Source organism: Peromyscus maniculatus, chromosome 5 (assembly GCF_049852395.1).
Source record: "Peromyscus maniculatus bairdii isolate BWxNUB_F1_BW_parent chromosome 5, HU_Pman_BW_mat_3.1, whole genome shotgun sequence".
NCBI lineage: Eukaryota > Metazoa > Chordata > Mammalia > Rodentia > Cricetidae > Peromyscus > Peromyscus maniculatus.
Genome location: NC_134856.1, coordinates 117,646,272 through 117,659,988, shown reverse-complemented (window position 1 = coordinate 117,659,988; position 13,717 = coordinate 117,646,272). Strand labels below are relative to the sequence as shown.

Below are 13,717 nucleotides of genomic sequence, written 5' to 3'. Positions count from 1 at the left end.
GTAGCTTCCAACATTCCTGGCTATCACATCCTAGGTTCTATGTTGAGGCTCTCTCATATGAAGACTTGATTTTGAATCCTATCCTGGTCAGTAGCTTCAATTTTTTGTGTAAGATACTTACTTCATAAAAAATAAAATGCCAGCACCAAGGATCCTGCCTCAGAAAATCTTTTCCTCCTTAAGGGATGATTATGGTATGAACATCTTGTTCCTGTGTGACTTGGAGTTGAAAGTAATGTAGCCCTTGTATGAGAATTCTCATGAACCATGCTTTTCAATGGAGCTATTCCTTAATAATGAGCCAGAGTGCTCAAAATAAACAAATTACAGGCTCTACCATTTGGGATTGTAGCTTCATGATCTGGAGTGGGCTGAGGCTTCTACAGTTGTAACTTCCCACTGGTTAAAGTTACAGCCTCTCTCCAACACATAGTCCTTATCTTTATATATGACCACTGCTGTCTCCATCATTATTAGCCTTCCCTATCCTTAGTGTCCCTAAACTTTCCTCTCTATCCACTGTTCCTAGGAAATGGGGACATGAAATGAACACAATGAATTGGCTGAAAGTTTTATTTTTCTGATAGAATTTTTTAAATCCCATAGACATAAATTTAGTTACAAACCAGAAAAGCAATACCATAAGATTTTATTCCTAGCTGTAAAGTCACTAAGCAAGGGTCCTCTTCTCCAGGCAATGTTCTTCTTCTTAATCTCCATTCATAAGAAAGTCTTATATCTGTGTGTTTTCATATATTATACACTGGCTAAAGAAACAGATGTAGTAATGACAGGTTGTTATATAGAAAACTCAAGCAACCAGTAACTGCCACTTTAAAATAATTCTAACTAAATATTTGCTGGGCACAGGATAGATACTGGAGTCAAAAGCAGCACTGATGTTTTACAAAGCTTGAGTTACAATCTCAGGGCAACTTGTAAGCTGATTTTTGTGTATCATCAACCATCATCATCACCATCACCATCATCATCTCTTTTGTTCTCAAGTGATTTTAGTTTTATAAAGATCCATTTATATGGCAATCCAGTCCATAAGCAGACAAAGAAATCTCAATGTTGTTTGACCGTTTTCCAATACATTGATTTTGTATTGAGAAAGCCTTCTAAGTATGTGGCACTTACTAAATATAACAGAAAGGATAATAATATTATGATATATATAGTATTATGATAATATATATTATCCCATACAAATATAAGTCTTCTTTTAGAGACAACAAAACTGAGTCTGCTTATAGTTCTCAAAAGAAGTATAAATGGCCAGTAGCCACATAAAAAATAAATAGGTTTAGCAATCAAGGAAATGAAAATCAAAACTATATTGATTATAATATTTGGAAGGCAGCTTAGCATCATTCCACTTTAGCATGGCCACGGTATTAAGGTCAGTCATAGGGCCTAAGATACCTCCTCAACCATGTGTTTTTTGATGCCAATGGAGAGTTTCTAATCTGTGTGACACAGATTTGTGCACTGTTTAGCTCCAAAGATCTTAAAAAGGAAAAAAAGAGCACAGCAAAAAGTTATGAATGTGGGAAGGGGACTTCTAGGGAATAGGGGACACAGTAAGAGCAAAAGGGAGATTGAGCTAGGAGTTACAGTAATCAGAGTACATATTATCCCTGTATAAAACTGTCAAAGAACAAGCTCAATAGACATTTTAATTCTTAAACTGCATTATGATTCCGTCTTACCTTAGTTAGAGTTGCTATCATCAAGAAACAAACTATAAATGTTGAGAATATAGAGGAGAAAGAACCCTTATACACCATCAATAGAAGTGTATACTGATACAGCCACTACCAAAATCAATATGGAGGCTTCTCAGAAACCTAAAATTAGTATTGCCATATGACCCATGTATACAACTTTTGGGTTTATACCTGAAGGAATTTAAGTCAGCAGACCAAAGAGATATCATAAGGATAGCAAAGTTGTGGAATCAGCAGCCTAGTTATCCACCTACAGATGAGCAGATAAAGAAAAGAAGGTGTATACACACAGCAAGACAGTTTTGTTTATCGTAAAGATGTCATTTGCAAGGAAATGGATGGAGATGGGGGATCCATATGTTAGTCCAGACTCAGAAAGGCAAATATTGCATGTGTTCATTCATATGAAGAATCTAGATTTTTTTTTTAAAGCATGAAGTTGAAGGGAGACTTTTGGGGAAGAAGAAGGTGACCAGCGGGCAAGGGAGGGATGGCAAGAGAGGTAACGTGGGCTGTGACCAAAGGACATTAGCTGTATATACAAGATGGCATAACAAAGCCTGGTATTTTACATAATTAATAAGGATTGTAAAATGGAGAAAAAATGTTTGAGTGAGTCATTCAAGACCAAAACCTGAGTAACTGTCACACTAGCATCGAGCCCTGGTTGTCTTAGAAGATGCTCGGCCAAATTCTCATAGTTTGGGGGATTGCCCTAGGTAAACTTTCCACAAATGGCCGCATATTCTCTGACTCAGATGTGGCTACAAATGAAGCCTCCTGTGCCTATTTTAGCACAGAGGTTCCTTTTCTTCGAGCCTGAGAAGGACTTTCCTTAGGGTTCTTTCTCGCATGTCTACAAGAAAGCACAAGCCTTCGCAGTGTTCCCTGACTCTAGACCTCTAGAATCCCTCATGACCTGCCCAGGAAGTCTGAGTTCTTTCCAGAAGCAAGGTTCACTTGGAATTGCCCTCACTTTAGAAAGCTGTTGTTCCACAGGACACACGTCTGCCTCCTGCTGACAGAGAGCAGCCAGTGGTCACAGCTATTAACCTCAGCTCTAATTAGAGGAAGTTTTATAATGAGGAGAAGAGTGCGATGGTAATTAGTAATGTTCCATCTTTTCCTCAATAGGTATTGCCCAGTCAAAGCAATAGTCTCTCCTCCTCTCTCTGGTGAGTTGCTGAGGAGTAACCATACTATAAAACTTGAGCAAAAAAAGAAAAATGCCTGAGGAGATGGCAGCAGAAATGTTGTACTGTGGCTGATGAGCTCTTTTTTCATCTAACTTGTTTCATAGGTCCGAGGTGCTGCTATGGTTGGCTCTGATATGGTTGTGACTGTTGAGTTCACTAATCCTTTAAAAGAAACACTGCAGAATGTCTGGATTCACTTGGATGGACCTGGAGTGACAATGCCCAAGAGGAAGATGTTCCGGTAAGTACCAGGACAATGAGGGAAGCAGTGGAAAGATAATGGAAAGTCATCTCTCTATCTCTCTGTCTGTCTATCTATTTATCTATCTATCTATTTATCTATCTATCTACCATCTATCTATCTATTATCTATCAATAAATCAATCTATCATCTATCTACCTGTCTGTCTCTCCTATCTCTCTATCTCTTATCTTATATCTAATCCCAGTGAAACTATCTGACAAGTTGCTCCTCCTTATGGACTATTTCTGTGGGATATGGTGAAAGCACGGTTGTACACTTCTACTATTAAATCTTTTATACCACCTTACTGTGGTATAGATACAGGAATATGGGATATGGGACTTTAAGAGGTAGACTTGTTTGCTCCCGTGATACATATGAAAAGAGAGTCAAAATTCTGATCTAAGGTGGCTCATCCCAGAATTCAAGTTGAGATTATTTTGCCACACTACTTCATCAGGAATCAGTCAATGCTCATTGAATGTCTTCAGGCTGTCAGATATGATAGGGAAAGATGTCCCTTTTCGTGAGTCTTGTTTTCCGATTCCATCCTCCAGATTTTACCAACGGCCACTACCTAGAACTGTTGGCCTCCATTTCTGCTCTTTTAGTTGAGCCTGAAGAGGTCTTGATTTAGTTCTGTCTTTGAGACAAAGACTAGTTTAGCCTAAGTAATAATACGAATAGAATTCTGCCTCTTCTATACCCAGCACCACCAGGCTTCACCCAGCAGGTCTCTCTCTCTGTCACCTCTCTTAACAGATTGATGTTCACACAGCAGTTCATGCCATGACTAGATAGCTCTAGCTGCAGAAACAACACACCCATTCTATATTCCCATCTTACCAGGAATCCTAATTTCTTGACTGGCACAAGATAAGGCCCATTTCTCTTCATCTGATGGCTTGAAAATGTTTACAGAGAGCTTTCTCTTCTTTCTTGAGTCTTCCCTACCAGGGACAAAATACTTGACCTTACTTCATCTTTCCCACCTCTAATGTGATGCTAGCCCCCTCCCTCTCTTTATACTCCAATTTGTCAGTGTTCCTCTTAAAGTGTGACATCCAGAATGGATCCCAATCTTTGAGGTTTATTACTTTCATTTCTACCACAAATAAGTCCCTGTCAACATCAATCAATCTAGCACATTTCTTGGGGGTGACCTTCTAAGGCATAGAAAAGGAAGTAGGGAACTCTGGAAACTGCCTTATGACCTATGTGCTGGGAATTTTCCCAATGCCCTTGGTAGATCAGGCCTCTCTGTAAGCTGTAGCACAAGCACCAGGCCTCACTCAGCCCTTCTGAAGCACCTTTATAGCTCAGAAAACACTCTCCACATTTCTTTTCAACTAAAGGGCTTACACCTTCTACATCTCATCATTACAGAGTAGCCTTATTGCAAATACAATACACAATAGAGAAACTTATTTGAGTGCTTTTTAAAAAATGCAAACACAAGCCATAACAACCTCCCTATGCTAATAAGAAAGTTGCAAGGGAAAAAAAAAGAATTAAATTAGAAATCAACGCCAGCTCGAGGAAGAGGTCAATAGCAATAGCCCTGCTTCCATCAGAAACGAGAGTCTCCCTCACCCGTTCTCACACCTTCCCACTCCAATTAGATGCAGGAATTGCTCAGGCAAAGTAAAACACGTTCTCTGAACAGCAGCCGCCTGCTCTATCCAATCTTTCCTACTTGGTAACACAAGCTTTCTCTGGGATGCCAGAAAGTCCTGCTATACCCACACTTTTACTGTCCAGGGAATTCTACCTTGATCTAGGCCAGCACATATGCTATGGTTTGTATAAGTGACCCATAACATTCCACATGAAAAAGTCTTAAGGGGGGATAGATAGATAGATGATAGATAGATGATAGATAGATAGATAGATAGATAGATAGATAGATAGATAGATAGATAGATAGAAGTTCTCATTCTGATACATGTCCCCACCATGCATTTGTCACTTCCACTTGTGGCTCAAAATCTTGGATCTACACAATCTAGGACTTAACCTTCTGAGCTGTGAGCAGATGGTTTTTAAGTTCATGAATAGCTTATGTCAGGCACTTTATTATAGTGACTGAAATCTAACTAATACAGAATGCAAAGGGATGCTATGTCCCATAAAAAGATTAATCTACATAGTACAATGACCTACCATATGAGAGATGTAGAGGTCAAAGTTCACAAGGTCTAGGAATGTTTTGTTAATGTCTGGTATTGGGGTATGAAGAGTTGGGTAAATCAAGGAAACGGAGCATGAGGGCAGTTTCCATAAGGAAGACATCCTCCACCCACCTTGGTTTAAAGTATGATGAAGCATGTACAGCTAATACCTAAGTTTGTGGCAGATGGGCCAAGGGACAGGCAGCTAGGACTCTGTGTTCATCAGCTGAGGATGCTACTGTAGACATTCTAGTGACTGGGAAGTTACACAACAGACCTTTATTGCTCAGTGTTCTGAAGCCAGGGTAGTCCAAGGTCAAGGGCCAGATAATTGGGTGCCTATTGAGGACCCTTCTCCATTGGCATATAATTGTCTTCTCACTAGGTTTTCTCATGGTAGAATGAGAAGGTAGGTAGGCACTCTGTACCTCTCTTCTAAGTCCTCAAATCTTATCCAAAGGCCCTTGTCTCACAACCCTATCTAATTAATTTACAAAAGCTTTGTCTGTAAACATCATCACATTGGGGTCAGATTTCAACAGATGTATTTTGGGAAAAATAAAATATTCAATCCATAGCAGTCTTCAATCTCTTATGGAAACTCAGGCCTAGAGTATTAATCTCTCCAAGCAAGGGAAGATTTCTTCCTCAGAGTCAGAAGTTGGGGCATGCAGAGGATGGGGAGGCATGGCATCAGAAGAATTTATTCTTAGGACTTGACTTGAAAACTTTTTGTTTCCTACTGCCTTAGGCATACACATTTTCAACCAAGACCAGAGGCAACCAGTACCCACTTCCATAGGGCAAGATAACTAGAAACATCTACTGTGCTTGATGTCACTCCTACATCTAACCTAGGAGTACCAAATTCATGTAGCTACTTGAACCCCCTTATAATTCCATAAGCCCTTTCCAAGGCTATAGGGCTCTGGGATCTTAATAGTCAAGGAATTATCTTTGTCCATCCCCTAGATTATTTGTCTGCTTCATATCTAGTACAGAGAAGCTCTTAACCCTGAAGTAGAGGACCTAAGGCAGAAACTAGTAAATAGGGAATCAGAACCAGGAATACAGAAAGCAGTGCTCTGTCATGGTCCCCATTCAGCACAAACCAACATTACTGTGGCATGGTTTACCTTCTGGCATCCGGCTCTCAGCCCAGCTGCCTCTCACCTCTCTCAGCCATTCAGAGGTCCTGCTTCAGGTGACCCTTAGCTTTTAAGTTTCTGTATTTGATACTTCCAGAATATTAACTAATAATTCTTTTAGACACATTTCTCTCTTTGAAAACATGATCAGGTTCAACGAATTAATTCAAGAGGAAAAAAAAAATCCCCAATGTGGTGATCTGACTTTGTACTTAAATCCTCAGAAGCTAAAAGCTAGCCAGAGGAGGAACCACGGGTGCTTGCAGCTCATTGTGATGATAACTGCATTTGCCTGGGTGCGCTTGGGATGATAAATCGTCAGGACAATCCTGATGGCTCAGCACATTCCGCAGCATCATTTTTCACAACATTCTCACCCAGGAAATAGGTTTATTCCAACATTATTCCACTGACTGAAATGGACAAATGATTTTTCTCCTTTCTGTTAGGCATTTATCTATAAGCAAAATGCCCCACATGTGAATTTTCATATCTGGGTATCTTCATCTGTACACCTATTATACAGATGGTTTTGATAATAAGAGCAAAAGAAGAAGCAAGGCTGGAGATTTTGTTGGTGTGGGAGGTAATTTCCTGCATTACACCAGTCTGTAATAGAGCCTGGAGGAGGGGAACATTTTTTTTTACAAGGTGGGAGATTGACTGATTATATGGGAAACCGCTGGTGAGAGAACGAGTGGATCCGGGGAGTAACCGCAGAGCTGTTTTGAAATAAATATCATGAATAAACCCACATTCACACTGAATTGGTCATTGCACATTAAGGACTGAGCACCATGTTGGGTGCAACATGCAGGCAACAGGAACTAACCTAAATAAACAGGGCTCCAGCAGAGCAAGCAGCAACCACCAAGATGGAGGTGACATTAGTGATAGTAACAATGGTACGTTTCTAACATCTCTTGCCATAGTGTTGAAGTCAGAGCAACTATTAACTTTCCCACCTGCTTCTTGCCCTGTTCGATACTTAACACTCGTCACCTTTCGTAAGCAAGCAATAGTGAAGTCAGTGTTTTTCAAACTTTGTATCATGAAGTCAATTTGAAAACAATACTTATATAGAGATTATGCGTTTCACATACTTTGGTTTCTGTTAAACTGGCTGAAGTAAGGTGGAGAGCCACAGCTACAAAGAACCAAAATAAGAGAAAACATTAACTTCTACGAAATCATTTTGGACATTCTCATTATCCCTATGAATGCAAGACCTGGAACATTGAAAGTGGTCCACGGTTCTTCCCTCTCACTGGCCTTGTGCAGGGGAGGAAGGGGGCTCAGCCTTCTGTGCTAGGGGCTGTGTTAAGTGCCTCTTCTCATCACTATGTCAAAACACCTGACAGAAGAAGAATTTATTGGGGCTCACGGCAGCAGAGGTGGTACTGCATCATGGAGGAAAAGGCGTGGCATCTTGGCTCAGTGGCTCTATTCAGGGAGCTTGGAGTGAGTGCTTTGAATGCTGTGAGGTCAGAAAACAGAGAAGCAGGGACAGGCTGTCACTTTCAGAAATGCCACTCCTGGTGACCCTTCTCTATGAGCTGCCCCTCCCCCATGGAATGGCTCCACAGCAGCTGGGGACTGTGAGCCTACAGTGAACATTTCACATTCAAAGGGTAACAAGAGCTCATTCCCTTCTTGGCCCAGAACAAGTGGTACAACGGGCATCTGGAATGCACATCATTTTGCTGACTCTAGGTGATATTTGGGGGTTTTAACTTTACACCAAAGAGGTCAAGTAAAGACATGTTTCCATACTTCTCCCTTCCTTTGACCCCTGTCTAAAATGACTCTGGAATCCCAAATGGAAACTCATATGACTGCAGCCTTCATTCACTGTCTTTGGCAGTGACCCTTCCTGGCTACCCCTTCAGAGATACCCAAGTCCTAAACTAAGCATTGCCACAGTGCCTTTGTCCCCAGGTTGTTCCAAGTGTCCAGGAGAAAGGGCCTGTCTCGGGCCCTCGAGACCTCTCTTGGCAGTCAGCAGCAATGACTACAGAATTTCTTGATGCCTTGGGTTCTTCTTTGCTGGGAACAAACACTGTTTTCTGGTCCCCCAACACATCTCTGCTCTTGAGAAACAGTCCATCATCCTTTCCTCATTCCAGTTTTCCCACAACCCAAGCTCCTCATCCTGGGCACTGATGAACAGTGATGTTCTTGACTGATTCAGCCTGTCTGAGATAGGCCTCTGGGTGCCTGACGCCATTTCAATATCTCATGCAAAAATCCAATCCTGATAAGTACATCTTCCTCTAGCTGGGTATAGTGGCCCATGCTCACAATACCAGCTTTCAGGAGATAGGTGGGTCTCTGTGAGTTCAAGGTCAGCCTGGTCTACAGAGTGAGTTCCAAGACTACACACACACACACACACAACAACAACAACAACAACAACAAACCCACTTTCCTCAGCACAGAACCGGGCCCTACTGATTCCCTCTCCCCTCACTCATTCCCGTCTCTCCATTTCCTTAACCTGGGTAAGCGCCCTTGAAGGAGAACTGAGGTGGCCTGCTCTTCCATATGGTCATATAAGCATTCACTTATACACAGTCATGCTCATGTGGTGCTGACCCAAGCAGCCCTTCCGGCTCATACACCGGGGGAAGAGGGCTTGGCACAGAATTTGGCCTGCTCACTCCGGCCATCAGAACTGCTTATGGCCCCAGTTAGCAGATTTACTCATCCATAGTAAATGACCCACCAGTTATGTGGTGGTGTCCCCTTCACTTTCTGCTTAGCCCTAAGTCAGATTAAAGCTCAAGGAACGTCCTTGCCTCAAGGTCACCATCACATGGTAACCTGGCAGAAATTCCATCACACTGTGAATTTCTCTGGTAAAGACCAGAGACAAAAGAGCAACTGAACCACTCTTTAGTTGTCGTATAACCAAGGAGAAGATCGGGTGCAGCTAAAATGTCAACTGATGTTTTCTAAATCTTGCACTCCATGCCCAGTGATGCTTGTTAAAGCGTAAGCTGTTCGCTAAGATCGTTTCGTGTAAATCTCACAATGGTTCTATGGGGTAAGTGCTATGTGAGTCCCACTTCACAGACAAGCCAGAGGGTCAACAATTTCCTAAGGCAGCTCGTAGAGAAGGGTCACCAGGAGTGGCACTTCTGAGAGCGACAGCCTGTCCCCGCTTCTCTGATTTCTGATCTCACAGCAATCAAGTGAAAGAGTCAGGTCTGGGACCCAAGACCAAGGAGCTTGCGATCACAAAGCAGTTTTGTGTCGCCTAGACACCAGGAGCTGCAGACGGCTTAGATAGCAGTGTCTGAGTTTTTAAGTGATTAAATTAATTCCAATTTGCTTTTCTCTCTATAGCTCCAACTGACAGGCAGCCATAACCATGAAATAAACCCCCCACACAATAGTGTTTATTTTGGAACCCTGCTATGGCCAAAATTGTTTTCCTTGATATTCTTATATAATCAAAATTTCCATTTTTCTTAATACCTAAGCACCTAAAACTACAAAGAATTTATAGCATCTTCGGGGCTCCAAACCCACAGAAGCAACACTGGCATGCCAGAGAGCCATTTGGAGCAAGTCTGTCCTGGGCAGCCTGTGTTGTGCCGCCTACAGATGGAAACAGCCAGCTCTGCCCTGGTCTTTTGACAGTTCCTCATTTTGCTTCCAGATGTTCAGGTTTCTGAAAAATTCAGCCTAATCTGCAAGCAAGAATCTAGAAAGAATCCACAACTGTCTCCACCTCCTATTCTCTTATCTGGGCCATTTGGTTCTGTGACACTGGTGATTCTGTAGGTCCCTTAGGACTTCTTTCCTCATCTATAAAATAGGATATTGGATTAAGTCATTTCTGACATGCTGTTCCTCCATAAGTTGATGAATAGAACAGCGTGTGTGTGTGTGTGTGTGTGTGTGTGTGTGTGTGTGTGTGTGCGCGCGCATTTGTGTATGCACATTCCTGTGTGTGTGTTTACATGCACTTGCATGTAAAGGCCTGAGGTTGACATCACACATCTGCCTCAATAACTCTCCAGCTTATATACTGATGAAGGGTTTCTCACTGAACCCAGAGCTCACTCTTCTGGATAGTCGGGCAGCCAGCCTATTCTAGAGATTCTCTGCCTCAACTCCTGTGTACTAGCATTGCCACACCCACAGTAGTTAGTTAGTTAGTTAGTCCCTTTGTCTGTTTTGTTTGTTTGTTTGATTGATTGATTGATTGTTTTGAAATGGGTTCTGGAGATCCACATTCTGGTCTTCACACTTTCATGGCAAGCACTTTACTCACATAGCCATCTCCTGAGCCTTCTGTTGCTTAGTCTCCCTTCCATTCTCCCTGAAAAAGACTGTCCTGGTTTCCAGGCAACCCAATATTTGTCATCCAAAAAAGTAAGAAAGCCCAAACCAGGAGTTCTCCTTGTATAACTCTTGCAGGAAGCTCTTCATACTGAACCAAAGTCATCTGCCTTCTTGGAAAAATAAAACCTGTGAAAAAGTAAGCATAATGGTAATAAAAGACATCTATTATAGACTGTAATATGAACTGCAATGTTCAGTTGTAGACCAGAGAATGGAAGGCATACCTTGGTCAGACCTCATCTCTGCCCATTTGCTAATTTATACAATTTTGGGAAAGTGACCTCTTGGTTTAACTGTTAAGTATCTACCTAAGGCATCGCATACATGTGAACTTGCATACATTATCTCCTTCCAGGTTTATATGGAAGGGTGTATGAGAAGCACTCTAGAGAAGCTTAAGTATCCCCCAGCCCTCACTAATACCAGTCATCCCCAAGAGTAGGTTTGTCCATGAGACTTGGGAAAGTCTCTGAGCATAGACTAAAGAGGAAAGGCTACTCAGTTGTGAGGATAGATTAGGGATTTGGCAGAAAGAAAACAACAGAAAGACACATTGGTAGAGGGAACCCAAGATGGTGGTTAAATTATTAATATAGATTAGAGAATGATGATACCCTATTTCAGGTGATGTTCAGATATTGGGGACAAAGGAGCAGGGTTCATTATATGAAGGCTAGTGAGAGCTAATTAAAAGTGTCAGTTCCTCAGCAAGGGCTGCTGAAGGTCCAGGTAGGACTTTAATCTCAGGAGAGAACTGCTGAAACAAAATGAGATAAGGCAGATCATTCCCATGGACAAGGCCATGGGGGAGGCCTTGGGGCCAAACTGGAGTTCATAGCTAGGGATGCTTAGTCAAGCTCTCACATCCTCTGGGAGACCAGAAAGTGCATCCAGGTGGAAGAAGCCATGCTTGGTGGGACTGTTAGTGGCCAGCTTTGCACAGTCTCACAAAGGTGCCTCAGTTGGGCCATGATTTGCCGAATCAACCAACTAGGTTGAAGGACCTAATGCATGGTCCTGTGGCCATCATTAGCTGAGAGAGGGAAGGGACAAGTGGCTCAGGCTTGAGTTCTCACAGTTCCTAGTTAAGATGGGAAGCTGGGTCACCAACCTTTCCTGTGCTTTTCATATTTGCAGTGAAATCCGGCCCAACGACACTGTGCAGTGGGAAGAAGTCTGTCGGCCTTGGGTCTCAGGCCCTCGGAAGCTGATTGCCAGCATGACCAGTGACTCCCTGAGACATGTGTATGGAGAGCTGGATCTGCAGATTCAAAGACGACCAAGGATGTAAATGCCCAGGAGGCTCAGATGGACCTGGGCACATGACCTATTGCAGTCTTGGCTATGGGAATTCTAATACAAAACAAATAGCTAGCTCTTGCTTTGCTTTGGGTGTGAAGACTGAGACATAGAGCATTGGGACACTATGTATTTCATAGACATGCTTTTCCAAAGCCAGGCCATTGGACAAGGGAGTTAGTTTTGAATTTCTCCACCCTCCAAAGGATCTGAGCATTAGCTTTAATTAAGCTATAATTAAGCCTTCATAGCTCATAAGAGTAAAAGTCATCATTTATCATTGCAAATGGCTACAGCTCCACATATCATAGGGCTTCCCTTGAGTAGGGGGGATGTGCCCAATACCTGGCCTCAATTAAGACTTCTGATTCCCCACTCAGTCTTTTGGGGGTAACATACTCTCTCAAAGGAGTGAATGATGGGATCCTTAAATTCTAAGCCCCATTCTTGGAATTAGGTTGTACTCTCCGTGTTAAAATATTTTTTTCCAGGAATTAAGCACGACATCATTTTTCTTCTTGGCAAAGCCAGAGAAAGGTCTTTCATCTTGCACCTGCAGCCAAGGAACTGACTGCCAAATTTCACAGATTACCTTGTGAGGAGATGTGGCCCCACATTAACAAATTGCATTTGTGGGGGAACTTAATCACCTAGGAGGAGATAAAGAAGCAGGTGCAGTGCTCAAATCTATTAAATAATGTAGTTTATGGTGCGTTTTATAGGTGTCACACTGTGACCTGATCAGCAAGAATGAATAACCCTTACTTTAACCCTTTCTGGGGTAGAGAACTAGGAAATAAGGACACCAATTGGGGATTGGAGAAATGAGGAATTAGTGTCCTCACTTAGTGATTATACTCCACTTGTCTCTCTGAGAGTATCTCCTTCACACAATGACACAGGCCTAGGTTTTTTGGGTCTTTTTTTAAGATAAAAAAGGTTAAGAAACTAGATTTAGTGGTTAGACACATGGAGCATGAAACAGATTCTCATCCTCCTTCTCCTACTTATTTCCTATATCAAGCCCTTGCCTGAACCTTTGGGTACTGAGAGGTAACATAGACGCAGCCTTGCAAATGGCCAGTGTTACTGTTGACCCAAGGGAAGAGTACACCAGAATCCTTTGTTTTATGTGCCAAGGCTCTAAGATACAAGATTACCAGTGTCTATTTGTGAGGCAGATTTATAGTTAGAATTTCCCATTGAAATGCCTTGGGTGTGATTTCGGTCAGTTGACTGTGATTCTTAGCCCAAAAAAAAAAAAGAAAAAAGAAAAAAAGAAAGAAAGAGAGAGAGGGAGGGAGGGAGGGAAAAAGAAGGAAGGAAGGAAGGAAGGAAGGAAGGAAGGAAGGAAGGAAGGAAGGAAGGAAGGAAGGAAGGAGAAAAATAAGAAATATGTGATAGGAAGTGAGTTAGGGAAGAAAGCCTAACAGAAGGCTCTAGTCTGTGGCTGTGCTCTGGTTTACTTCTAAACCTTTGAGAGGTTCCTGAGCCCTCAGTACTAACCCCTGAGGGTCCCCTTTCTATAAGCATAACTCCATGAAGTCATCTCCCAGCATTAGCATCTAATTCC

General features: G+C 42.2%; 1 protein-coding gene across 1 annotated transcript in view; it reads left to right on the top strand.

Moving 5' to 3' along the window:
* F13a1 (coagulation factor XIII A chain) overlaps nucleotides 1-12,427 on the top strand; it is a 163,024-nt gene extending 150,597 nt beyond the window's left edge. The window contains exons 14-15 of the mRNA XM_006972773.4: nucleotides 3,034-3,170; nucleotides 11,983-12,427. Coding sequence (XP_006972835.2) covers nucleotides 3,034-3,170; nucleotides 11,983-12,136 — 291 coding nt within the window. The 3' untranslated portion in view covers nucleotides 12,137-12,427. The remainder of the gene's footprint in view (nucleotides 1-3,033; nucleotides 3,171-11,982) is intronic.
* Nucleotides 12,428-13,717: the final 1,290 nt, after the last annotated feature.